General features: G+C 44.1%; 1 protein-coding gene across 2 annotated transcripts; it reads right to left on the bottom strand.

Moving 5' to 3' along the window:
* On the bottom strand, nucleotides 1–23505 carry dhx34 (DEAH (Asp-Glu-Ala-His) box polypeptide 34). 2 transcript variants are annotated; one of them, XM_079514508.1, is made up of 17 exons: nucleotides 23195–23505; nucleotides 21735–22342; nucleotides 19958–20269; nucleotides 19340–19594; nucleotides 18078–18180; nucleotides 17542–17759; nucleotides 16648–16822; nucleotides 14966–15159; nucleotides 12277–12378; nucleotides 11352–11603; nucleotides 9413–9586; nucleotides 8780–8885; nucleotides 7041–7147; nucleotides 6148–6423; nucleotides 2886–3071; nucleotides 1628–1772; nucleotides 1–420 (listed from the first exon to the last, which is right to left on the bottom strand). In XM_079514508.1, the coding sequence occupies exons 1-17, from the start codon at nucleotides 23274–23276 to the stop codon at nucleotides 272–274; spliced, it is 3444 nt and encodes a 1147-aa protein (XP_079370634.1). In that variant the 5' UTR covers nucleotides 23277–23505; the 3' UTR covers nucleotides 1–271. The 2 variants fall into 2 exon arrangements, with proteins under 2 accessions (XP_079370634.1, XP_079370635.1); XM_079514509.1 differs by having other exon boundaries at nucleotides 9413–9583.
* Nucleotides 23506–27721: the final 4216 nt, after the last annotated feature.

The raw sequence follows: 27721 nt of genomic DNA, 5'->3' as shown, positions 1-27721 counted from the left end.
CTGAAATTGTACCCATAATTTTCCAAAGCTATAGTAAAGCAAGCCTGATAAAAGTATCAAACTCCCAAATTCACCAGAACACAGGAAATGACATAGTAGCCTGCTCTGTTAAAAGGTTTTTGAGTGAGGACCCCCAGACCCCCCCTTTATTTTTAACTGTTATTTTTTGCAAATATACAATATTTTTGCAATAAAGACTGGGAAATTGTCATCAGTCTCATAGTTGAACGAAGCTTTCAGAGTCTTTCGAGTCAAGGTGAGCCTTGGCATTTTAGGAGCGGGCAGAAGAATACATGTGCTTCTTCTTATGTTTGAGGATCTCTGTGGAGGTGAGAGTCAAGTCTTCGTCGCACACGTCACAGTGGTACACCCTGGTCAGGCTGGATGAGGACGAGGAGTTTGCCTTCATGTCGTCGGGTTCTGGAAATACACAAACATGAATGACGAAGAAAATAAATTATGGATCTCAGATTCAATAAAAAAAAATCACACCCGTGTGAACTGAGTGGTGCAACTCCGTGTGGGGGTCCCCGGTGGGTCCCCGGAACTTCCAGACCCACAGGAACGCGCCCAGGGTGCCAGCCCGGTTCCGGCGAGCCGCCCCACGTCCAAAACGGTCGAGAAATGACAGAGTTACTGTGTGGGGGAATTAGCATTTAGCAGACACCCCTCTCTCTCTCTCCCTCCCTCTCTCTCTGTAATTAGCAGGCAACAGTGCAACACTATCTCTCTCTCTCTTTGTTTCTAGCACAACAGCGCCACTTTTGCCCCTACTGGTACTCTAAACATAGGGACATAGGTTTGGACATAGGGACATTGCTGTTCCTTGGAGTGGTTGCACCACTCAAAAAACATACTTGAATAGATGGCATATATAGATGTCCGGAGACCCCAAGTGGAAGTGGTTTACCGGCATGGGCTGGCCGAGCGGTCCAGGCACCTAGGCTGGTAATCCGTGGTAAGCGTGTCGCATATTTTGAGTCCCGAGCCCGACGACCTTTGCCGTCTTACCCCCCCCCCATCTCTTTCCTGTCAAACTACAGTGAATCTATCAATAAAGGCAAAAAAAAAGCCATCAAATATCTAAAAGTTGTTTAATTTCTAGCTCGTCTAATTGTGGGCTCAATTTAACCCATTTAGACCTGAGGACGATTCTACAAATGTCTCTCTCTCATGACAGTTTTCTGAAAAACTGTGGTGCTCAACCTTTTTCATGTCAAGAATCCCCAGAATTATCTGTATTTGGCTGCGGACCCCCATCTGAAAACATGTAGTTCCTGGGACCTCACCCAGAAGCAAAGATTTGAGTTAAAACGCTCTGAAAGAAATTATACATTCCAATTTTTCAAAAATAAGCAGATCTACAAGCTCATAGCGCGGCACCGAGTGCCATGCTACGAGCTTGTAGATCTGCTATTTTTCAATAACTAAAGTGTAACATAATGCTTAAAACACCAAAAGGGGTGTTCTGAACAGTTCTGAACGCCTGTGAGGGTCAACTGTACTCAAACAACGTGTGACAATACACAAGTACAAGATGTGTATCCAACGTGTATTTGTAATCTATAAATCACAAGGCTCATCATCATCATCATGGGGGCCAAACTACAGAGCCGATTGTTCTCACCGCTGTCTGGCGGCTGCTGTTCCCCTGGCGGCCCGCAGGAGGCCTCGTGCTGCATCCTCTCCAGTGGCGTCAGAGGCATGTAGAGGCCACAGTTTGGACAGGTCCAGAAAGTACGCAGACACTCGCTGTACAGATCCCTCGAGTCCTGTCAGAAATTATGATTTTAGTTTTAGTCCTAGTATTTTCTGAAATACCTCATGTTTCTGTATGAGTGGTGTTCAATGTTTCATGTCTAGGACCCCCAGAAATGATCTGTATTTGGCCGCCGACCACCCCCCCCCCCATCTGAAAATATGTTGTTTTTCAGAAGCTCCCAGAAGCAAAGATTTGAGTTAAAAACGTTCGCTCTGAAAGAATATATATTCAAAGTTTGCACCACATTCTCACGACTTTTCAAAAATAGCAGACCTACAAGCTTCTAGATCTGCTATTTTTCAATAGCTAAAGTATAACATAATGCTTTAAAACACCAAAAGGGGTTCCCGCCCAAAATGGGTTAAATACATTTTTAATTGAGTTATAGTCATATTTTAGTCAACTGAAATGTTTTAGTGTTAGTCTAGTTTTAGTCGACTAAATATCATAAGGTTTTAGTCGACTAAATCTACAGTTGATTTAGTCGACTGAAATGTATTTTGGCAATCCTTGATGGCGTCGTAATGGCTGATTTTAGACATTGTTGCATGCTGAAAATAGCCGATCTACAAGCTCACAACGCGTCGCAGCAACGAAGCATTAAATGAGTTGACTTTTTGTTCTCTCTTCTCCACTAGTCCCTCTTTAAAAGGACAACTTTAGGTTTTTTCAACCGTTAGTTTGTTATTAGAGAAAGTAATAGATGAGTGTTAATTTTTGACAGGGGGGCGGGGGCATTCGAACATGGGGGCAAATATGTATTTTTTGACAAAGTTTCATAGCGATTTAATTTTTCATTATTATTTACTATTGTCCTACTAGACACCAAAAAATTACATTTGACTACAAAAGATCACGGGATCTATTGAATGTGAAGGGGTAGGTGACAAACTGACATATTGAGCCTATAGAGCGTCGCAGCCCCACCCCCTCCGAGGCCCAGAAGTGAATTCCCCGTTCATTTTCCTCATAGACTTTTCAAAAAGTATTTATATAAAGACGTTTACGCGTGAGTTGTGACGACAGACAAATGAGAGTAAACACAATGTTTGACTCTACTCCCACCGCTGTTTTGTTGTGTAATGGCATGGGAATTTGCATTCACACACAGACAAACACTTACAGCCAGACAGTTGTAGGTGAAGAAGTTGGTAACCCGGAGGCCTCCTTTGATGGGGTCCGGCTTGGCCTCTGCTCCAGGGAAGAGGGGCTTCATGTTCGGGGTCTCAGGGAGGTCCGACTCTGGCTGGGGACCCACGTACAGGTTCTGGGTTTGGAACGCCGTGAGTCGCCGCAGACTGTAACTGACCTAAAGAGGTGGGCGAGAAGCAGTGTTGTAACTATGACGAAAAATGTTCCGTCGACTACCTTTTTTCCAATGACGAAAACTAAATGGAAACTAAATGAAAAACTAAGCTACGATGACAAAAACTGAGACTAAATATACTGACAGTTTTGTCAACAAATACAAACTAGACTAAAATGTTAGGAAGGAACTATAGTGGACAAGAGATCCAGTAGAAGTCATTTTACACTTGGTTGCATGCTGAAAATAGCAGATCTACAAGCTCACAATGCGTCGCAGATCGGCAATTTTAGTATAAAATAAGTATAAAATCAGTCATTACGACGGCATCAAGGCCCGCCAAAATACATTTTAGTCAACTAAATCAACTGTAGATTTAGTCGACTAAAATCTTATGACATTTAGTCGACTAAAACTAGACTAACACTAAAACATTCCAGGTGGCTAAAACTAAATGAAAACTATTCAAGAGAGTAGGACTAAAACTAAAATCAAAATTTGCTGCCAAAAACACCACTGACGAGAAGCAGGATTTGGGCCCTTGTGTTCATTCCAGTTTGCTTTACTGAGACAATCAGAAGAAGATCTGAGAGGGAGACAAAGAGACTAGGGGTACCAACCTCGTTGGGAATTAAATGTTACAGTACATCTGTTTAGTTTTTGGTATCTTTTTTTTATTATTGCCAAAAACATGCCAAAAGGAAGAAGCTTTGTGTCCTCATGCACTTCCTAGAGTAACCCATTTTGGGCGGGAACCCCTCTTGGTGTTTATAGGTTACAGGTTGAAAAGTATCTTGCCACTAATAAATTATTGTACGAGTTCCAATCTGGCTTCAGAACATCCCACTCCACTGACACATGCCTTCTCTATTTGAGCGACCACATCAAACAAGAGGTGGACGCTGGCAAATACTGCGGCATGGTCATGCTGGACCTCCAAAAGGCTTTTGACACCGTGAACCACTCCATACTGGTTAACAAGCTAAAAGCAATTGGTTTCGATAGCACATCAGTGAGCTGGATGCAATCCTACCTGGAGGGGAGAGAACAGATGGTGGAAGTGAACGGAACACTGTCCCCCCCCCTCCCAGTGAGCTGTGGCGTTCCACAAGGAAGCATACTAGGGCCTCTACTGTTCCTAATATATGTTAACGACATGACTTCAGCTTGTGACTGCAACTTGTTCCTGTTCGCAGATGACTCAGCACTGCTGGTCTCGGACAGGGACAAACTGCAGGTTGAAAATGCCCTCAGCTCTGAACTCGGTAGAATCTGCACCTGGCTCGCTGATAACAAACTATCTTTACACCTGGGAAAAACTGAATCCATTCTCTTTGGCTCTAATAGTAATCTCAGCAAGGCAAATGGCTTCTTGGTTAAAGTGGGTGACAATGTTATCACACGTAAAGATGAAATTACCTACCTAGGTTCCATCCTGGAGGCTAATCTTTCCGGTGATAAAATGGCCACCAACGTAATCAAAAAGGTCAACCATAGAACAAGATTCCTTTACAGGATCTCCTCACTGGTCAACAAAAACACCTTGAAGACCTTAACAGGAGCCCTTGTACAGGGTTTCTTTGACTATGCATGCACCTCCTGGTACCACAGCACCTCAAAGGCCCTTAAAACCAGGCTCCAGACTTCCCAAAACAAACTGGTCAGGCTCCTACTTGACCTAGCCCCCCGAACCCACCTCACCCCTGCCCACTTCGACAGGCTGGAATGGCTTAGGGTCGACGACAGAGTACAGCATCTTGCAATGGGTCTGGTCCACAAGATTCGATACACCACCAAGATACCCATGTACCTGTCTAGATACTTCCTTAATGTTAACGAAGTCCACACCCACAACACCAGAGGGAGTGCAACGAACCATGTACAACCCAGATTCGGCACAAACAAGGGACTAAATTCTTTTCGCTCCTATGCCACCAAAATGTGGAACGCCCTACCAACTGTCATTAAGACATGCGAATCCCTTGACTCTTTCAAAACCACTCTCAAAGGGCACCTACGGACGGCTGCAATTCGAAACTGGCCCCTGTAAAATCGGAATCCCTCAAACACGAACGGCACAGAGTGCCGTGCTATGAACTTGTAGGTCTGCTATTTTTGAAAAATCGTCAAAATGTGGCGTAAATCTTTGAATATATATTCTTTCAGAGCGAACGTTTTTAACTCAAATCTTTGCTTCTGGGAGGTCACTGGAACAACATATTTTCAGATGGGGGTCGGCGGCCAATTACATATAATTTTGGGGGTCCTTGACATGAAATATTGAGCACCACGGATATAGAAACATGAGGTATTTCAGAAAACTGTCTTAGAAGACATGATTTAAATTTCGACGTCAGGTCGAAATGGGTTAAAAGCGGACGGTGCCGTGATTACCGCTGGGGAAGCTGTGCTCTGCTGTGTTCAACTCAAACCAATCAATGACTAAACGTTAACTTTTCTACCCTCAAACTAGAGGCCTGGACACCACAAGTACATTTTCCCAGATTTTTGGGCATTTTTTAAATCCATTTTAATGATACGTTATTTTAACCAATATGTATGGCAGAGTATGTTTAATACAATATAACTGGCTCACTGCACAGAGAAATGTACACTCTTGATGTCTGGTAGGACAGCTACTGGTTAAAAAGCGGTACTGCCTCAATCCCAAAGCATAATATCACAATATCTCCCCTGGCCAAGAGGACGTTCTGTCTTAGCACACCGGTAGTGATTGTTGTGTCCTGCGTCGGAGTCTCGGAGACCTCGATTCGAATCTCCGAAAGGACATACATCTCACAGATTGTGTCTTTAAAAGGTAAAGGGTGGAACTTTGATCAACAAACTAGTGCAGTTGTTTTGCACGTTGGTCTGTGGCTGTAAATGTGACTATTTAAAACCACACGGTGCCACGCTACGACCTTGTAGATCTGCTATTTTTTCAACAGCTGAAGTTTAAAATAATGAAGTGGGACGACACAGATGCGTTTCCCCGTCCTCCTAAAATGGGCTAAGAAGGATCTGCAGAAAACCCTGGTTATTAGTTTCCTTTCCAGCCAGGAGGTGGTAGCTGATATACCTCCGTGTACAGCAGGAAGCGCACCAGGCCTTCGCTCAGCTTCTCCAGCTCTCTGCGGGACACCCCCAGCCTCCCCGCCGCTGCCTCCTCCACGTCCGTGCCCCGTCCCAGCTGGACGTGCAGCAGGCGCTCCCAGGACGCCCTGAGCGTGAGCGCCGTCGACAGGATCTTCAGGGCCCCGTCTGCGTCCCGCAGCTCCAGCTCCAGCCATCCGTCCACCACCAGGCGGGTGCAGTCGGCGTTGCAGTCCACCGAGTTGGCCACCAGCAGCAGAGCCTATGGAGCAGGGGTGGGCAACTTTGATGATGGAGAGGGCCACTATATTTCCACACACACTCCAGAGGGGTCACATTGCATATTACTGTCTTAGCAAAAATAGCCGATCGGCTATTTTTGCTATATTTTAATTGAAATCCTGAATATTCTTTCGCTTAATTCGCTATTATTGAATTGGAATCCCGAAAAGTAACCTTTGTATTTTATTTCAAATGCACTTAGTTATAATTCTGTTAACTTTATGAACTAAATACATTGGACATAAAAAAATACAGTAACATTTTAATACTAAGCTACTAATATAGATGCGGGTCATGTTTGCATGTTTGGAATTGTTAGCAGCTGATATCAATACTATATCAGTATTACGATATTAACCTGCCACATTTAGTGAAGGTGGGGGCCCCCGGGCCGCCAGTTGACCATGTATGCTAGACTCTATAGCATACATGGCCGCGTGACTCGTCTCTGCCAATCACAATTGTGTACTTGAAGGTGTTGTGATGTGTTCGGGTATTGTTCAATGCCATGGTATAAATGTCTACGATCAAATTTCTGTCTCATCTTTACTGTGCGTGCGTGCGTGCGTGCGTGCGTGCGAGAGAGAGACTACTGACTTGCAGCGCTGGCACCCGGACGCAGTTAGACACATAGGGCTTGTTGGTTTCCAGCAGAGTGACAAAGGCTAGGAGCTGGTGTCTGCTGCTAGTGTTTCTATCTGGACCTGCAACAGGAGAACAAGAGAGAGAGAGAGAGAGAATTAATGTCCATATATCCTCATGTCCCATGGTGTGGTTTAACCCATTTTGACCTGGGAACGATTCTACAAAATGACAGTTTTCTGAAAAACCCATGTTTCTATATGTCAGTGACTCAGTGGTGCTCAATATTTTATGTCAAGGACCCCCAGAATTATATGTATTTGGCCGCCGATTCCATCTGAAAATATGTTGTTGCAGGGACCCCCCAGAAGCAAAGATTTTAGTTAAAATCTCGCTCTGTAACAATATATATTCAAAGTTTTCAGGCACAAAAAATAGCAGATGTACAAACTCAAAACACGTCGCAGTGCGACGCGTTTTGAGCTTGAATTTAAATCTTGAATATTTTTTTTGCTATTTTTGAATTTCAAATGCCTTTAATTATACTCGTGGTGAGCATTGAGCTACTAATTTAGACTGAGAGGTAGCCTAATTAAAGCGGGTCATGTTTGCATGTTGTGGAATTGTAACAGCTGAAACCAATATTATATGTACATGTATGATGTAGAGAGGAAGGAACACAGGAAGAATCCAGTCTTAGGTGAGCTTAAAGGTGTAGGTAAACGGAAATGGTGGTCATTTTATTTAGAAGTTTCAGCTTGAAACGCTGGCTCTGAAGTTCATGAACCAATCAGAGCTTCGCATCCCTCCGTGCTATGGGAGAGGAAGTCTCACGTGCAGTTTCGTTTGTAAACAAAGTGATAGAGAGACATGGAGCAAAGCCAGGGGATTATTTCTAACCTATACAGAACCTATACATATTTTAGCGTGATGATTACGTTTAAAACGAGTAATATACACTGTCTGGATGTCATATTGAATGAGAGTAGTTCCTTAATCAAAACCAGCTGTGGAGGAGGACAATGAAGCATGGGAATCAAACTGGTGGTGAGCTTCATTTTTATTGGCTTTTATTGATGTGCATCTCGACACGTCATCACGCAGCACACGTTTTCAGGAAGTAATTAAAAAAATATTTGTATGGACTTTTGATATAAAAACACACAAATGAGAATTTGCAGATCCTTCTTAGCCCATTTTAGGAGGACGGGGAAACGCATCTGTGTCGTGCCCATATGATGACCACGGATATGGTCTAAAAGTGTGATGTGCTCAGCTGATTGCACCCATCAGCAAATGACATTTGGCTGGTCTTGCATAACACTGAATGAGCCTCCTCGAGTATTATTTGACTGAACTAACTCCGCCAAGCTGCGTATCATTTATTTTCAGCCAATAGTGTGTGTTTGTGTGCAGATGCGGACTTACCATTGGGCTAGGGTGGACTGCAGCCCGGGGGAACCCCGACTATTTTTTTTTATTGCAATCCAATTCAAGTGATATTTATGTTTAGTTATTGTATATTTAGTATTATGGTTAAAACATTGCTCTGCTGTCTGCACTGCAGACAGTGACGCTGTGTTGTGGGGTAGCTGTGGAAACCCCTGCAAATGTCGCTGTGCATCCACAGCGACTGTAGTGTCTGCCTGCCTGCCTGCCTTTCTCTTTTGTTGGGGCTGGGTACCCTAACATTACAGCGAAATTAAAACAAAAATACGCCAATTGACAGCCCAGGTGGACGGCTCTCGGCTCACCCATCTCCCTGGTCTCATCCTCTGGGACTTGGAGCACCTCGGGGTCACTGGCAAACACGCTGGTAGGGTGGATGACCACGCCCTGCTTGTTCCTCGTGTGGAAGATCTACACGGTGGTGGTGGTGGGAGAAAAAACAGAAGCACTCGTATGTTTTACTGAAGTAAAAAAGTAGCAATACTGCAATGTAGAACTGATAAGATAAGATAAAAAAAAAATTACTTAACCCATTCTGGGGCGGGAACCCCTTTTGGTGTTTTTAAGCGTTATGTTATACTTTAGCTATTGAAAGATAGCAGATCTACAAGCTCTACAAGATCTACGAGCTTGTAGGTCTGCTATTTTTTGAAAAGTCGTGAAAATGTGCCTCAAATCATTGAATATATATTCTTTCAGAGCGAGCGTTTTTAACTCAAATCTTTGCTTCTGGGGAGGTCACTGGAACAACATATTTTCAGATGGGGGTCGGCAGCCAAATACAGACAATTCTGGGGGTCCTTGACATGAAAAAGGTTGAGGACCACTGACATAGAAATATAGGTTTTTTAGAAATCTTTTGGGATTTAGAAGACATTTTTTTAAGAATCGTCCTCAGGTCTACATGGGTAAAAAAAAAAAAAAAACCTGATGCTGACCTGTTCAGAGTCCTTGCGCGTGGAGTTGTGGTCATCGGGCAGTGCCAGCTGGGGGTAGAGGCCCCGACACAGCAGCAGCTTGAGCAGGGCCTGCTGACGGGACGGCAAGTCCTGACTTGCGCTGGCCGCAACCTGGAGCTCCGACACGTTGTGACGCAACTTGAACTTCACCTCCTGTCACACAGCCAAAACACGGTACAGTCAAATCCTCACCGTTATTAACTCATTCGCCGCCGACACCGCCATCTGGTGGCTGAATCGATACTGGTTAGATTGCCACGGTTGCCAGCGTTCGCCTCAATGTTTTTTTTCTTTTTTTTCTATAATTTTTATCCCACGATTTTGCAACCCAGTTTTTTCACCCAGTGCCAATTATCTAATGTAATGTAATCCTGGGCGCTACACTTTCTCTGCCAACCTGGGGGGGGCAGCAGACTGACCTCATGCCTCCTTCCATGCATAAGGAGTCCAAGCTGCTACTTTTCACCTGACCGGGGGGAATTTCCCTGGCCGGATGTAGCGCGTGGAAGGAACACGTTATTCCGATCCCCTCCATCAGGCGCCCCGGCTGGCCAGGGGGAGGTAGTTTAGAGACCAGGATTACTGCATGTTTTTTGTGAGGGTACCTACCCTAGGGTAGCCTGGCTAATAAGCCAGACTCAAATCACACTGTCGTGTGGTATTTGAGTCTGGAGATGCCGTGTATGGATCTTGTTTCCCGGGGGGCGGGTTCAAACATTTTCTCTTTGACGCAATTGGTCAGAGCTACTGTCAGTCAAAGGTCTCAAGCATTGAACGTCACTGTACCAAAGCCCGCCCATATTGCATACCGTGTCCCGATTGGCCACACCAGTTCTCTGGTGTAGGAAATGGGCGTACAATTGAGCCTCTCCAGACCGTAATCCGCCGGCAGGCAATTTTTTTTGCCAACGGCTGATTCGGTCTGGCTTATTAGCCAGGCTAACCCTAGGGGACACGGGGAGAACATGCAAACTCCACACAGAAAGGCCCTTTCGCCAACCTCGCCTCGGGTATGGGCACTGATGACGCGGAGGAGGGAACACGCCCCCAGCACCCCCAGCGGGAATCGAACCCAGGACCTTCTAGCTGTGAGGCGACAGCACTACAGACTGTGCCACCGCGACCCCTCCGCCTCAATGTTAACCGTCTTATTTTGGAAGCCGTTTCGCTCCGGACCCATAGTGTGTTCTTTGCAATATTATATGCTTCAACATGACATGAGACGGCTCTCTATGAGCGACTGCACCCCGCCTCTCCAGACAGTGCAGCGGAGGGTTGCAAACTCGCATAGGCTAATATTAGTGCATTTTAGCGCACCGACATTCATACCAGAGCTGTTGACAATCACAACAAAACTGTCCCACATTTTTCCTCCGAGGTGGAAAGCCTGGTGACGCGAGGTTAGTCCCACACTGCTCGTTGCTTTGAGTTTCACCTCGCTCGCTCAAGGGGGTCGCCATGATTGCATTAATATAGCCAGCGGTGTGTGTGTGTGTGCGCGTGCGCGCTGTCAGGATTGGGGTGAGAGAGAGAGACGAAGCGAAAGAGAGAGAGAGCGCTCTCGCTCATGTCGAGGTGCATGACGAGACACAGCCCTCGTTGACTCTGTTCAACAGACAATATGGACTTTAGAATGTAATAATTACAACGCATGTCTATTTTTTAAACCTATTTTTTGAAGTTGAAGGGTTTAATATATAAAGCTCGGATCCTCACGGGTAATTTCGGGTAACTGTTCAGACGATCCGACCCAGACCCGCCGCGGCAATTTGGAATGGAACCGACCCTTGCCCGAGGGACAAGTCAATATTTTGGGCCCGAACCGGCTTGGTTCTGGGTTTCGGCTCTCGGGTATTGGGTTCTGGATAGGACCCGTGCTGCCCTCTAACCCCGAACCCAAACCCTTCCCTGTGCTCACCTGTATGTCCATGTTGTTGTCCTTGTCCTTCTTGCCTCTGGCCGCGTCCTCCTCTCCGTCCTCCCCCGAGGAGGCCTCCTCCCCCTCCCCCAGCCTCAGGACCTTGCGCTTGCCGCCCTCCTGCAGATCGTGCTCCCTCTTCAGCTGGTGCAGTTTCCTCCTCTCCGTCAGCCTCTCCCTGCGCTGCGCTCGGTCGCCAGCAGAGGGGGCGCTCGTCACGGGCTCCAGCAGACCGTGACTCTTCAGCAGGTCCTGGGTTGGCACACACACACACAGAGAGAGAGCGTCACCGTTTTTTTCAAAGATGACCAACGTTGTTAGTTACGTTCACTAATGTACATTAGTGTACATAAACTGCACATTCCTCAGTGCTGGTAACTGTTTAAAGGGGCATTCCACTCATTTTCAACATTTTACTATGTCATTAATATACCTTAGAGCTGTTGTGTGGAAATACTAAAAAAAGTCCCACCATGCTGTGTTTCCTAGAACTGGAGGTCTGAAAAAAAATCATTAACATGGTGAAACACATCTTGATGATGTCATCAAGATGTGTTTCACCATGTTAATAATCTTTTTCATACTTTTCATACTAAGAAACACAGCATGGGGGGACTTTTTTATTATTTCCACACAACACCTCTAAGGTATGTTAATGACATGGTAAAATGTTGAAAATGAGTGGAATGCCCCTTTAACCCATTTAGGCCTGATATCGAAATTAAAAAAATGCCTTCAATTTTCTAAATATTTTTTTATATTGAGACATTCGGCATAATGAGTACTTTTACTTTTGTACTTGTAACAGAGTATTTCGATATTGCAGTATTGATACTCTTAAGCAAAACATCTGAGCAGGTTTTCCCGCCACCGTCGGTTCGTTGACTGAGCAGGTTTTCCCACCACCGGCGGTATGTTGACTAACCTTGAACTGCCGTCGCAGGTTCACCATCTCATAGAGCCGCTGCTCCTCCAGGCCCCGCCTCCGACACCACTTCCTGGAAGCTCCGCCCCGCTCTCCTTTCACCTGCACAGAGCACGGCGGCGCAGTGGAGTTAGCCCTTCGCTAAAACCGCACCCCAAAAGGCCACTGTCCAATGTCAGTCCAAATAGTTTAGCAACCGTTGCTAAGGATGACAAGCTTCCGTGTTATTTTGCATGGCTGTGTTGTTGAACACATAACACAGCTTAAGGTCGGGAAAGTTGTATGACTGAGCCACCCAGGTGATGGCAATAATACTAATCACCGTAGTAATCTTCCGTGCTTTACATGAATACTCCTGTCGGACGGTCGTTAAGTTGATATGAGTTGCATACTGTTTCACCCTCTAACATTTCATAGTCCTAGTTTATTGAAATAATGTCATGCACATTTGTCCAGTGCATAGCCTACTGCAGGCCTGGTTGACTACATTTAGAAGGCATTTTGATGCTCTTGCTAGTGAAACGATCGATTATTTTTATGGAGAAATCCCGTCATTTACCATGCCTCTCAATGGGTGAGAAGGACAGCTTGCCATGTCTCCTCTCTTGCTAAAGTGCCTATTGGACTAGGATGGGTTAAGGGAGGGACTTTGCGAAGCGCTAATTAGCACGCCAGTGTAGTTCAGCGACCCGTCAACGCTCGGCAGGGGGTGTACTGTGGATTCTTTAGCTAGTGGAATGCTACGTCACGCGCACGTGTGCACGCACTCACGCAATTGTATGCGCATGCGAGCGATCGCCGATTGAAATTACCTCTTTAATGCCGATTTATTAACCCACAATATACTGTATATAATTGTATGCCTATTTATTTGCATAATGGGGACACTTTAGTGTTGTTATATATATGCCTTTACCTTGCAGCCCACCTTTATCCAACTATTTGACTGCTTCAGAGTCAGACTGAACATCTGACAGTAGCCTAACACCTACAGTAGGCTACTTAGCAGGACACACCGAATGGACTTTTACTTTTGATATGCATCCAGCCGGCTCGGTCAATCATGATAATTCACGCTGTTGACACTCAACAGCGTGCAAAAAACTGCGAACGGTTGTTTTTGATCGAAAGAAACGCGGTAGGCAGACACACGCACGTGCGCACGTCCATGCATGTGCGGGCGTGCGTGCACCTTCATGTGGCAGCGGTGGCCGAACGGATAGCGGCGCGGTCTAGATACCGGAAGGTTCCCTGTTCGAACCAGCCGTCCGACACGTTAAAAATTACCACCGCTGAAATGCCCTTGAACAAGGCATCAACCACTACGATGAAATGTGTTCTATGAGCAGGGCCTGGCTGGAAACAAGTTCTTGAGCTTAGCCCAGATACCCTGGGTAAATATGCCCTCATTTCATTTCATTTCAGAGCTATAGCGGAGCCGTGCTCCACTTCGCTCTACCGGCAGTAGACCACTGCCCCTCAGATACTTAAACCCAATTTAGGCCTGACGTCGACATAAAAAAAAAAAAAAAGACTTCTGGAGGATTTACCTCCAGTTTTCTGAAATACCCATCAGTGGTGCTCAATATTTCATGTCAAGAACCCCAAAAATGATATGTATTTGGCCGCCGACCCCCATCTGAAAATATGTAGTTCCACTCAGAAAAAATATATATTCCAAATTTGCGCCACATTTTCACGATTTTTCAAAAATAGCAGACCTACAAGCTCGTAGCGCACCACACAGAACTTGTAGATCTGCTATTTTTCCAATAGCTAAATTATAACATCATGTTTAAAACACCAAAAGGGGTTCCCGCCCAAAAAAGGTTAAAAAAGAAAAAAAAGGAGTCAGCCAAGTATATAGGGTTTAATTGGTTACCTCAACAAACAATCTATTTACCCATTTGCCAACTGTTCACATATTATGACATACTCAGAATAGGGACGCTAAAGCCTAGTGTCACTAAACCCATGTGGTAAATGAATCACACAATAGCATTGGACCGTATCACTGCCACCTGGTGGACGCAAGTGCCAACGCTTAACTGCCGACCCGGATCTACTTGGTTTTAGACAAGTGTGATGCACGTCCGTTTTGGGCGTCCATTTTAGATGCTAAAATATTAGCGTCAATTCTACAGAGCTCCGAACATCGGGCGTTTTGTCAAAACCATGGAGAGCACCATAGATTATAGTTATTCAGCTTTTTAAGTCCGGCTGTATACAAGAAGTGAACGGCAGTGCGTAAAAAGAAAAATCACACCCGTGTGAACTGAGTGGTGTAAGGTTTTATATAGCATGATCAGCTGTGGTCTGACGTAATGTCTGAGGTATTATATAAGGTAAGGTATTATATAGCCTGATCAGCTCTGATCTGACGTAATGAAATCACACCTGGATGTGATTTCACAACTGGCTTTTTTTGCGCAGAGAAAATGACCACGGTTGCTACGGTCATCCAGTTCACCCGGGTGTGATTTAATTACGTCAGAAATTATTTTGAACATAGCAACCATGGTCAGCGATCCCATTTGATATCAATAATAAAGCTTATATGGCGTTCCGTCAGAAGCGGTTGATGGTTGGATTTTAATTGGCGGAACGTTCCATCGTGAGCAGTTTTTTGTGTTAACTCGTATTATTTGACCAAGGAGAGCCGCCGGTCAGACTGCTGCTACTCACTGACCTCCACCCAGGCGTTGAAGGTGTTGAGGAGGGTGAAGGGGTCTCCCAGGTTGCTGTTCAGGGGCTCCCGGGCGGTGGCGCAGTCCGGGTTGTGCTGCGCGCTGCGCAGGAACGGGGATTGCACGCTGAGGGCCGCTGCCACCGTCAGCATGGGCTCCACCAGGTTGAAGAGAGACGCCAGCACCAACATCTTCCCTAAAAACACAGACACCAGCCATGTTTCATCCATTTTGGACTGAGGTCGATAAAAAAAAGGCTTCTAAATCCTTTCCTGAAAAACCTATGTTTCTATGTCAGTGGTGCTCAACCTTTTTCATGTCAAGGACCCCCAGAATTCTCTCTATTGGGCCCACGGACCCCCATCTGAAAATATGTAGTTCCAGGGACCCCCCAGAAGCAAATATTATTTGTGTTAAAAATGTTCGCTCTGAAATATATATTCAATGATTTGCGCCACATTTTAACGATTTCTCAAAAATAGCAGACCTACAAGCTACGAGCTTGTAGATCTGCTAAATGTCTTCTAAATCAGGACAGTTTTCTGAAAACCCTATGTTTCTATATCAGTGGTAGATCTACAAAATGTCTTCTAAATCAGGACAGTTTTCTGAAAACCCTATGTTTCTATATTAGTGGTTCTCAAACTATTTCATGTCAAGGAGCCCCATAATTAGATGCATTTGACCGCCGACCCCCCCATCTCAAAATATGCTGTTCCCCAGAAGCAAAGATAGGAGTTAAAAACATTTGCTCTGAAAGAATATATATTCAAAGATTTGCACCACATAAACATAAACCAAAACAGAAAAAGACCTGGTTTATTTTCGATTTTGCATTTAAAAATAATATTTGCCTCTTTAGAAATTGTTGCTTTTTTGTTTCCCCACTTTGTTTAATGTGTATCTGTTCTTTTTTGGGTTATTGTCGATCCGTGTCCTGCTGGGCTGTTGTGTTGTGGAAAAATAAGTGGAAAAAACCCAATAAAATACTAATCACAAAAAAGAATGCTCGCCTTCCAGTCGGCCATTTCATTGTGGGTTTTCACTTTCAGGTCCTTCTCCCAGGTTGACATGACATTATCTATGTTATGCTTGTTCCAAGTACCCAAAAATAGAAATATAAAAGAAAACCTCTAGGCTGGTCCACCATGACACATATGTCAGCTTGTATAACTATAAAGTGACGTACTTGAATGTGAACAGACACAGAGATCTCCATGTGGGACACAGACAGACAGTGAAAACGGGTGCTATGGCAAGTTGACAACGGATATTATCCCAATTTAGACCCGAGGACGATTCTACAAATGTCTTCTAAATCCTGACAGTTTTCTGAAAAACCCATGTTTCTATGTCAAACATTTTCATGTCAAGGAGCTCCAACAATATATGTAATTGGCCACCAACCCCCCATCTGAAAATATGTTATTCCTGGAACGCCCTCAGAAGCAAAGATTTGAGTTAAAAACGCTCGCTCTGAAAGAATATATTTTCAAAGATTTGCAACACATTTTCAAGACTTTTCAAAAAATAGCAGACCTACAAGCTCGTAGCGCGGCACTCGGGTGCCACGCTATGAGCTTGTAGATCTGCTATTTTTCAATAGCTAAAGTATAACATAATGCTTAAAACTCCAAATGGGGTTCCCGGCTCAAAAATGGGTTATGGGAGAGGGCACACATACCTATGACCACGTCCACAGGCAGCTGTGCCAGCAGTCTCCCGATGGAGGTGAGCTCACTACGGTGATCCAGCGCCCCCTGCTCCTTCAGATAAGTCACTGCGGTCTGGATACTGGCTGCGGGAGGTGGGTCGATAAAAACGAAGGACAGCGGATCCCCGACGTCCATACTCTTCATCTATAGGGACAGGAAGAAAAAACACACATTCGTATAACAGTGCCTGTAGCTATAGTAATAATTACTAATATTAATCAGTGTTGTTTTTGGCAGCAGATTTCTATTTTAGTTTTAGTCATATAGATTTAATTTAGTTGTCACATTTTAGTCACCTGGAATGTTTCAGTGTTATTCTAGTTTTAGTCGACTAATTATCATAAGATTTTAGTCGACAAACTCTACAGTTGATTTAGATGTAAAATGTATTTTGGCGGGCCTTGATTCCGTCTTAATGACTGATTCTACACTTGGTGAAAATAGCAGATCTACAAGCTCACAACGAGTCGCAGCTTGTAGATCGGCTACCAAGTGTAAAATGACTAATACTGGATTTCTTGTCCACTAGTCCCTTCCTGAAAATTTAGTCTAGTTTTTATTTGATAACAAAATTGTCAGTATATTTAGTCTTAGTCATCGTAGCTTAGTTTTCATTTAGTTTCCATTTTGTTTCCGTCAGTGAAAAAAGGTAGTCGACGAACATTTTTCGTCCGAGTTTTAGTCGACAAAAACAACACTGCTAAATGTGCTAATATAATAATACAACAATAATAATAAATATAGCTGCAAGCCGCTATAAGATGGGGTCAAGCCCAAAAAGAAAAGAGGGCTTGCTTGACCCGTAATAATAATAATAATAATAATACATTTGACAAGTTGTTGCAGCCATAACAATGTCCTACCTGCAGCACAAGGGAGTCTAGCGCCACCCTGTGGATCTCTGGAACAGGGTAAGCGGCGAAGGCGTCGTAGTCGGACTCGGCATAGAGGCGATAACACACCCCTGGGCCCGTGCGCCCCGCGCGGCCCTTCCTCTGCTCAGAGCTGGCCCTGCTGATCCAGAACTCCTGCAGACGCTGCATCTTGGCCTTGGGATCAAAGCTCATCTCCTTCACCTTCCCTGGGAGAGCAGAGCGTTCACAAACGTTTGTCTCTAAATCCTGACAGTTTTCTGAAAAACCCATGTTTCTATGTCAGTGGTTCTCAAACTATTTCGTGTCAAGGAGCCCCAGAATTATCTGTATTTGGCCACCGATCCCCATCTGAAAATATGTTGACCCCCCCCAGAAGCAAAGATTTGAGTTAAAAAACGTTCGCTCTGAAATAATATATTCAAAAGATATCCACCACATTTTCCAGATTTTTCAAAAATAGCAGATCTACAAGCTTGTAGATCCCTACCTGAGTCAACGACAAAGCGCAGCTTGTAGTTCCCTACCTGAGTCAACGACAAAGCGCACGCCATCGATGGTGACGGAGGTCTCCGCAATATTTGTAGAGATGATGCACTTCCTCACACCCGGAGGGGAGATGTCAAACACCTAAAGTAAAGAGATGATAGAAAATGGTAGTTGTATTTGTGGGAGCGGAATAGTGAAGCTCACCATTGATTGATTGATTGATTGATTGAAATATTTATTAACAGTTTGCAGAATTACAGTACATTTCAAGCACAAACTCAATACAAAGGCTGTTAACTGTGAGTGGACGACCCAATTAAGCATTACACTTGTTTCCAATAGGGTCCACCATGTTCAATTCATCAAACACATTTGGAGACGTACAAATAGACACTTCTATATAGACAAAGGACAGAACAGGAATTCATCATAAAGGAGGTAAAAAGGGAAAAGAAACATATACAGTGAGGGAAAGGGGGGGGGGGGGGTGCACTGGGGGGGGGATTCAGATTTTACGGGGGCCAGTTTCGAATTGCAGCCGTCCGTAGGTGCCCTTTGAGAGCAGTTTTGAAGGAGTCAAGGGATTCGCTGGTAGGGCGTTCCACATTTTGGTGGCATAGGAGCGAAAAGAATTTAGTCCCTTGTTTGTGCCGAATCTGGGTTGTACATGGTTCGTTGCACTCCCTCTGGTGTTGTGGGTGTGGACTTCGTTAACATTAAGGAAGGACCATACATTTTTATCACTGACAATGTGCTTCTACAGCCATTAACAATAAATAGTGAAAGTGGAAGTGGTTAATTCTGTCAGAGGGTTTTATAAATATTTAACCAATGAAAAGTATTACCAAATTCAAAATAATTATATTGGACCCATTTGGACAGTTAAGGTCTCTACTCGACAGCAACTAAATGTACCTCATCCTGCTGGACCAGTCTGCAGGAGTAGGACAGGACTATCCACCTCTATGGCATATGAATAATTTCTCAGACGCTTTACACAGGTTATTTGGATTAACCCATTCTGGGTGGGAACCCCTTTTGGTGTTTCAAGCATTCTGTTATACTTTAGCTATTGGAAAATAGCAGATCTACAAGCTCATAGCGCGCCACCGAGTGGCGCGCTATGAACTTGTAGGTCTGCTATTTTTAAAAAATCGTAAAAATGCGGCACAAATCTTTGAATAGGTATATATTCTTTCAGAGCGAACGTTTTTTTTATTTCGACATCAGGCCTAAATGGGTTAACACTAAGGAATAAGGAATAAAATCAATAAAAAAAACGGTGGAATGCATTCTCTACCTTATCCTGCTGGGCCAGTGACAGGGTGCTGTGCAGCGGCAGCACTATCCAGCGGCGGGTGTGCGTGGCGAGGACCTGGCAGGCCTCCTGGATGGTGGAGATCTCCGCCACACCGCTGAGGAAGATGAGAACGTCGCCGCGCTCCTCCGGAGGGTATTTCTGGTCGATGCCCTGCAGGATGCGCAGGTAGGGCCTGGGGTCCAGCTTCTCCGAGCGTGACGGCTGCTCCTCAGACGGAATGGGCTGGTAGATCACCTTTTAGACGGAGGAGCACATAGACACGGACGATGAAGACTGGAGGCGCATTTAGGAAAACTGCAAAATGGCTTTATATTCTCGCCTCGCTTATTATGAGCTGTATGCTACCATAACATAACCGATGACAGTGATTTTTACATATTTAATAAATATCCAAGACTGTCAAGACTGCACACTGATTTGGAGGAATATCTGAGAAAATAAATGGTCAGAAATACAATCGCTTGGAATATATGTGACTGAAGTTGTTGTTCACGCCGGTGACACAAAATTGATGACTGCAACTTGCAAACCATCAGTGTTGTACGATCGCACAATTACTTTCTAAGCGATCACTCTTCTTCTGTTCCCCTGCCTCACCTGGATGGGAAACAGCCTGCCCGGCACTTGCAGCACGGGAGCGCCGTCAAAGTAGTTCGAGAAGAGTTTAATGTTGATGGTGGCCGACATGAGGATCAGGCGCAGGTCCGGGCTGCGGGCGAGCAGAGTGCGCAGCACGCCGAGGAGGAAGTCACAGTGCAGGTGCCTCTCGTGCACCTCGTCCACGATCAGCACCTGGTACTGGGCCAGGCTCCCGTCCTGCTGGATCTGTCGGAGCAGCAGACCTTCGGTCAGGAACAGCAGCTTGGTGGAGGCTGTGCGGGTGGTCTCGAATCGGATCTGGTATCCCACCTGCGAGTCCAGGACAACAACGGTTGAGTTCAAGTCACTCATCATTATAAATGCTTGCGAGAATCTGCGTCCTCTGGCCTACCCGGCCTAGGTGTGTTCTGCTGTGCAGTGATTTGCATCGAGTGTAAAGTCGTAACTGTCATTCACCAACTAAAGCTGTGGCTGGTAATTTAAAGATAGAGTGCCACATTTTTTGTATTTTTCCAGTTGTGTGTTACCTTGTGTGTCTATGAGGTGACAGTACTTCATTAGACACCCTGGAGTCGTTTTTATGTGCAATGGTGTATTAACTTTGTATTAGGGTTTCTTCCTGGAGGCTGAACCCTTGACAGTCAAACGGGCCAATGACATAAACAGTAATATAGTGACACCACACTATCACCCCTCCCCTAACCCCTCCCCCTTTATCATACAACAACAGCTGTGGGTGCGGCTTCAGTTCAGGTGGATCACCACCCATCAGGCAAACCAGGCATACTTAATGAACTGGTGGGCATGCCCACATAAAAACAACATTTTAACAAATACTGTACACTTTTTTGAAACAATTATACCTCCTTATATAACAATAAGACCTGATGATCATGTTTTAGGGTTACAATGTTAGAGGGCTACAATTCAATTATAAATCGATTACCGATGCATCTCGATTTCTATACATGATTTATTTCCCCTCACTGTGTGACTACTAAACAAAGAAGTGCTTTCTAAATATCCCTAATGAAAACTGATTGACTTCCATTATCTTTTATTACACTACAAACAAACAAAAACATTAAAGGACCACTTCACCACTTTTCAACATCTCTTCATATAATTGGTCCTCACTAATGTTCATGATAAAACACCACCATTTTTTCCTACTCAGTCTGTGTCTCATAGGAGGGCTTTGGGCAGTTCGGACACCCGTCCACCAGTGACCATCATCATTAGGCACATTTTTTTTTAAACAAGATTTGTTTTAAAATATATTTAGATTTGTATTATCGTGAGAACGATGGCTTCAACTTTTGCATTGCAACTTTTCAGGAAAAGAAAGCCTGCCGTTTCTATTAGCTTGGATTCACCATCGATGATGTCACTGGTGGACGGGTTTCTGAACTTCCCACAGCCTTCCTATGAGACACAGACTGAGTAGGAAAAAATTGTGGTATTTTATCATGAACATTAGTTAGGACCTATTATAGGAAGAGAAGTTGAAAAGTGGTGAAGTGGTCCTTTAAGCAGCTTTCTTAAAAAAAAGAAAAAAGAATTCTATACCAACATACAAAACAAAATGTAAATAAAAACATCTTTGACATTGTGAATCAATTAATAATCATCCATGTCCGCGTCACGATTAATTTATGAAGTCGTTCTTTTTTTGCACCCCTAGTTGATATTCACAACCAATGAACCAACTAAACTAAATAACAGGACTAAATAAAGGGTTTAAGCCTAATACAATTACACACTTTTAACGCACCTTTGAGCCGTACTGATTGAGACTCTCAAAGCTGACCCTCTTGGCCAGAGATATGGAGGCAATACGGCGAGGCTGCGTACAAGCTATCTGAGTGAAGCCAGAAGAGAGAAGATACTGGGGCACTTGAGTGGACTTCCCGCAGCCCGTGTCCCCCGCCACCACGACCACGGGGTGGCGTCGCACCAGATCCACTATCCGATCCCGGTACTGGAAAATGGGCAGGTTCTTCTGGTCCCTGCGTAGCTTGGCTAGTTTCCCAAAACTCTGCCTCTGGCAGAAGTCCAGGAAGTGGAGGAGGGCCAGTCGACAGTCTGCGATCTCCCGAGGCCCCGGAGGACGAGGCCCCGAGGAGGACCGTCTGGGTCTGTACTGTTGTTCTGACCTGCCGAGGCGTTCCTCCACGTCCCGGGTGCACAGCGACACGTTGATGCGGTAGCGGGCGTCGTATTCGTCCGGAAGGCCGAGGTCGACCCGTTCTCCTCCTCCTGTCTTTCTTCCGCCCTCTTCCTCTCTCTTTTCAGCCGCTCCATGTCCGGAGCTGTCCCTCCTCGTCTTGAACCTTTGGAAGCGTTCGAAGAAGGTCCAGAACTCCCTGTGTTCTGGACTACCTGGAAATAGGAAGGTTCACATCAGGTCACTTAACCTATTAAGACCGGGAAAGCACCTGTGTCATGTTAGAATTGAGCTATTTTAACCACTTTAACCATTCTTTTATATGTATATGTTTTACTCACCACCGCTCCACGTTATTACAGCTCCGGTGGTCACCTCACCACCGGAGCGGTGGCCACCTCACCACCGAAAATATTAGACTATGATCCCTGTTTTTCTATAGAAGTGTATATTTGTACGTCTCTAAATGTTCTGATGAAATGAAAAAGGTGGACCCTATAGTTGTAAACAAGTCTTAGTGCTTTATCATGCTTCATCCACAAAGTAACAGTTTTTGTATTGGCTTTTGTTTGAAATGTACCCATTCTGCATAGTGTAAAAAAAAGGGGGAAAAAAGCTGCATTTGCAACTTTTTTATAATGTGAATGAATTTAGAGTTGCAATACCCTCCATTGACTCCCTACTCATCCAAATTGCATTTGTGATCTGCTAACGACGTTAAACTCACCAACACTTAAAAAAAGAATCACCTGCACAGAATTTCTTGACAGAAAGTCAGAAAGTAGCTGCATGTCTACGGTGGATTTTTATGAAACAAACGCTTGGCAGATTGAAAGAGGATAATTCAAGCTTGCCCTAGAGCTGCAATGTTGTTTGTTAAACGTCGTTTAATACAAGCAGATCGCAAAAGCAAATTGGATGAGTGGGGAGTCAATGGAGGGTATTGCAACTCTAGATTAATTCCCATAAATCCCATTATAAAAAAATCTAGGGTTGCAAAAAAACACATCAGTAGTTTTTATAAGTCCATCAGTGGTGGCAGGTGAGTTTAGGTAACTTTAACTTACCTGCTTGAATATAATCATGTTGACGGAAAAATATCTCATTCAGCTGAGCACGACACTGTGTACTGTCCCAGTCCCATTCCATATTATTACAAACAATGTCTATTCAAACTTAGCCGTGTGTTCCACATCGAAGTTATTAGTTGTAGATAAGTTTAGGTCAGCGCAGTTTTGTTTCGTGGTTTTTTTTTATGCTAGAGCAGCAGCGTTCTGCAGTTAAATGCGTTCAATACATCCAAAGACTGCTGGCGGAACAATAACACGACGGGACCTTTTCCGGTGCGTTTCTTAAAGTTCCCCGAAAACATGGATCACCGACATTAGATCCGCGCCATTGCCCTAATGGAGGACCGGTGGAAAGCCTGGGTTACCCTGGAGACTGGATGGATGGATGGATGGATGAATGGATGGACGGACGGACGGACGGACGGACGGACGGACGGACGGACGGACGGACGGACGGACAGACAGTGATTGATTGATTGATTGATTGGTTGGTTGGTTGATTCACAGTTTATTGTGGAATGGGTAGGGCCTACATTCTGCTACGAGGATAAAACCAGAAAAAGCACTAAAAGCCAAATTCCAATCTCGGCCACTTATTGCTCACTCACTCACACACTGGTTCAGCATGGTGGTACGGTGAAATTGGTGACCAACTGAGACAATCGTGTAGTAGACAATCACATAATGTCAGAAGTGTCCAAATGTAAATCGTTGCAGTTTGTTTATTAGCAGAGTTCAATCTAGCAGTTAGTTTAGTTACACAGGCCCCTCCATATAGCCCTGGAAGTGCCTCGCTTATTGTGCTTATAGATCTTCGCAGTCCCGCCCCATCCCGAGGACCAGAAGTGAATTCCCGTTAATTTTCCTCATAGACTTTTCAAAAAGTATTTATATAAAGACGTTTACGCCGCGGACAAAGCCAACTCGAGTTGTGACGACAAATGACAGTAAACACAATGTTTTGGGCCGATCAAATAATTTGTAAGACGAAAAACATGGGAGGATACAACACTTTTTGTTTTGTTTTTCTTCTTACAAATTATTTGATCAGCGAAAAACATTGTGTTTATTGTCAGGATGTGTCACAACTCGAGTTGGCTTTGTCCGTGGCGTAATAGTGTTTAAATAAATACTTTTTGAAAAGTCTATGAGGAAAATGAATGAGGAATTCACTTCTGGTTCTAGCGTCGTCATGAAAGGGGGCGGGACTGCGACGCTCTATTGCATTTTCTTTTTTTTTATTGCTGCATTCCTTGGCCCCTATTATCGCTGCTTGCAGCTATAGCTATTCTAGTTTTTGTAGGCCTACATCAGATCGAGCTTACTCATTTGTTGCACCTACGCTGTGGAATGACTTACCACTCTACTTGAGAAATGCAGTGTCTGTTGAGATTTTTAAGAAGCTACTAAAAACTCATTTGTACCGCAAACATTTTGGTTTGCTCCAGTGATTGTTTCAATCTTTTGTTGATTTCTATGTACTGTTTTTATCTATTTCTAGGTACTGTTTTTGCTGCTCTGTTTCTTATTTCATTGTTGGTTTATCTTTGATTGTGATGTTCTTGTTTTATTCCTATTATTTTATTGTACAGCACCTTGTAACAACTGTTTTCAAAGGCGCTTTATAAATAAAAATTACCTTACCTTACCTTACCTTTGTGATTCATTCATTCTTTCTTTCTTTCTTTCTTTCTTTCTTTTTTGCGTGCGTGCGTGCGTGTGTGTTTTTGTGTGTGATACAGCTGCGCCTTCTGGTGGTGGGCGGGTGGTGTTACAGCGTGACACACAGACAGACACACAGACAGACATGATCTGCTGGGTCTCATAGTAAATGCTCACTGCGTTCGCAAATATCTTCGTCTGGACATTCAACCTTTCTTCGTACAAGACCTACAAATCTTTCGCAGCTTTTGTACTTTTCTACCACATTTTTTTTAAGTGGAACCTAACGTGAACACAACATTTTGTCAGTGGAACGATACACATTTGAAGTGGAACTTAACAGTTTTGAAGTGGAACGTGCTATTTTTAAGTAGAACTCAAGTTGTTGGAAGTGAAACGCGGCATGTTTGAACTTGAACGTACAGTAACTGACATGGTAGGCTATACTGATCATGACACTACTGACCATCAGTGGTAACTGACATGGTAGGCTATACTGATCATGACACTACTGACCATCAGTGGCGTGTATACGGTTGCACGCTATACGTAGTATGCCATGCCGAACGTTTTGCTAATCATTACACACGAGTGAATGACCATATGATACTGACCATAATAGGTATACTGACATTATACTCACCATGATGCTGACATTATAGTGACCATGATACTGACAATGATATGGTTTGTTGTAGGCTAATATCTTTGGTGTTCTTCCTTGGCCTACTGTGAGTGCATGTGCAAAGTTTGACTGCAATCAGCCACTGCTTACATGATTTGTGTCATTTTGTGCAAAATGGCCCACTCCCACTTTGGAAGCAAATCTTAGCCATTGAATCAGGATGGAATATGATATAATATGACAGATGTGACAGTTGGACAAACTCTGCGGGAATAGTAGCAAAAAATCGGCCTCATGGTGGCGCTATCACAGAGTGATTTGGAAAAAACATAATTGGATGGAGGTTCTTCTTTCTTGGTCTACTGGGAGTGTGGGAAGGCAACGTTTCTTGGTCTACTGGGAGTGTGGGAATGCAACGTTTCTTTCTTGGTCTACTGGGAGTGTGGGAAGGCAACGTTTCTTGGTCTACTGGGAGTGTGGGAATGCAACGTTTCTTTCTTGGTCTACTGGGAGTGTGGGAATGCAACGTTTCTTGGTCTACTGGGAGTGTGGGAATGCAACGTTTCTTGGTCTACTGGGAGTGTGGGAATGCAACGTTTCTTGGTCTACTGGGAGTGTGGGAATGCAACGTTTCTTTCTTGGTCTACTGGGAGTGTGGGAATGCAACGTTTCTACTGATCTACTAGGAGTGTGGGAATGCAACGTTTCTTGGTCTACTAGGAGTGTGGGAATGCAACGTTTCTTGGTCTACTAGGAGTGTGGGAATGCAACGTTTCTTGGTCTACTGGGAGTGTGGGAATGCAACGTTTCTCGCTGATCAGTCTGGCAGTGTTTTTTTGTGCCCCTCCCTCAAATTTTGAAAACCAATGGTAGTCAATCGGAAAGGAGTCTGAATAATCTGACAGATACATCTTGAAAATGGGGTCAAGACCGGAGGGCCTATGGTCCCTTATTGTAATTGTACCTTCTTCTTCTTCTTCTTCTTCTTCTTCTTCTTCTTCTTCTTCTTCTTCCGTGTACTACATTTTACAAAATAATGTAATGTTTATCAATATGCGCTGTCCCGTCCAAATCAACACGTTAATGAATAAAATCGAAATTGTCACTGGACATTGTTTTCAGACAACACATTCAGGACGGGAACCCCTTTTGGTGTTTTAAGCATTATGATATACTTTAGCTATTGAAAAATAGCAGATCTACAAGCTCGTAGCGCAGCACTTGGTGCCGCGCTACGAGCTTGTAGATCTGCTATTTTTTTTTAAATCTTGAAAATGTGCATGCGCTCAAATCTTTGAATATATATTCTTTCAGAGCGAACGTTAATATTGTTAACTCAAATCTTTCGGCGGCCAATTACAAATAGTTTTTGGGGGTCCTTGACATGGAATAGTTTGAGAACCACTAATATAGAAACATTGTTTTTTCAGAAAACTGTCTAAATGGCTTAATAGCTCGGCGGTGAACGACATCGTTACTGAACGAATGACATATACGTACAGTCGTACACTACACACACGATAAAGAGAAAACTAACATCCATTTAAAATATAGAGTGAGGGTTTAATAATAATACAAACCCACGATATGTAACACTTGAAAGCAGCACATTGGCACAAAGTCAGAAGTAAGACAGCACGGAAGATTAAAAACCGCTCTCCAAAAAAATAAATAAGGAATCAGAATAAATATCTCAATAAATAAATAAACAGGTCATATTTCCATTAATTACTTTGAAACTAATAATAAATACGTACATTTTTTTTTCTCGGTTTGTTAAAAATATGCACATCGGCAGAAAATCAATAACCAAAAAGTAAAATGGTACTTAATACAGAGTTACATCAGAAATCATATAGTTATTGATTAATCAAATCAAAAGGCACATTTATTAAGATTAAGAATGGGGGGGGGGGGGCCTTTGAATGTGATCTCATGACTCTGTACTGTACTCTCAACATGGTTTCTGAATCAGCACTAGCGAGTTATGTGTGTGCGTGCGTGCGTGCGTGCGTGCGTGCGTGCGTGCGTGCGTGCGTGCGTGCGTGCGTGTGTGCGTGCGTGCGTGCGTACGTGCGTGCGTGCGTGCGTGCGTGCGTGCGTCTGAGTGTTATTAACTGTAGATGTGTGATGGGAGGCTATAGCAGTCTAGTAACTCAGTGGTGCACAACCTGTGAGTCGGGAACCCCAGGTCTTTCTTGGGGGGTCCACACAGATGACAGTGAAGTGAAACAAAG

This window comes from Electrona antarctica, assembly GCF_951216825.1.
Source record: "Electrona antarctica genome assembly, chromosome: 11".
Taxonomy (NCBI): Eukaryota; Metazoa; Chordata; class Actinopteri; order Myctophiformes; family Myctophidae; genus Electrona; species Electrona antarctica.
Note: the sequence above shows the minus strand (reverse complement) of the source record. Positions and strands in the feature narration are given on the sequence as shown.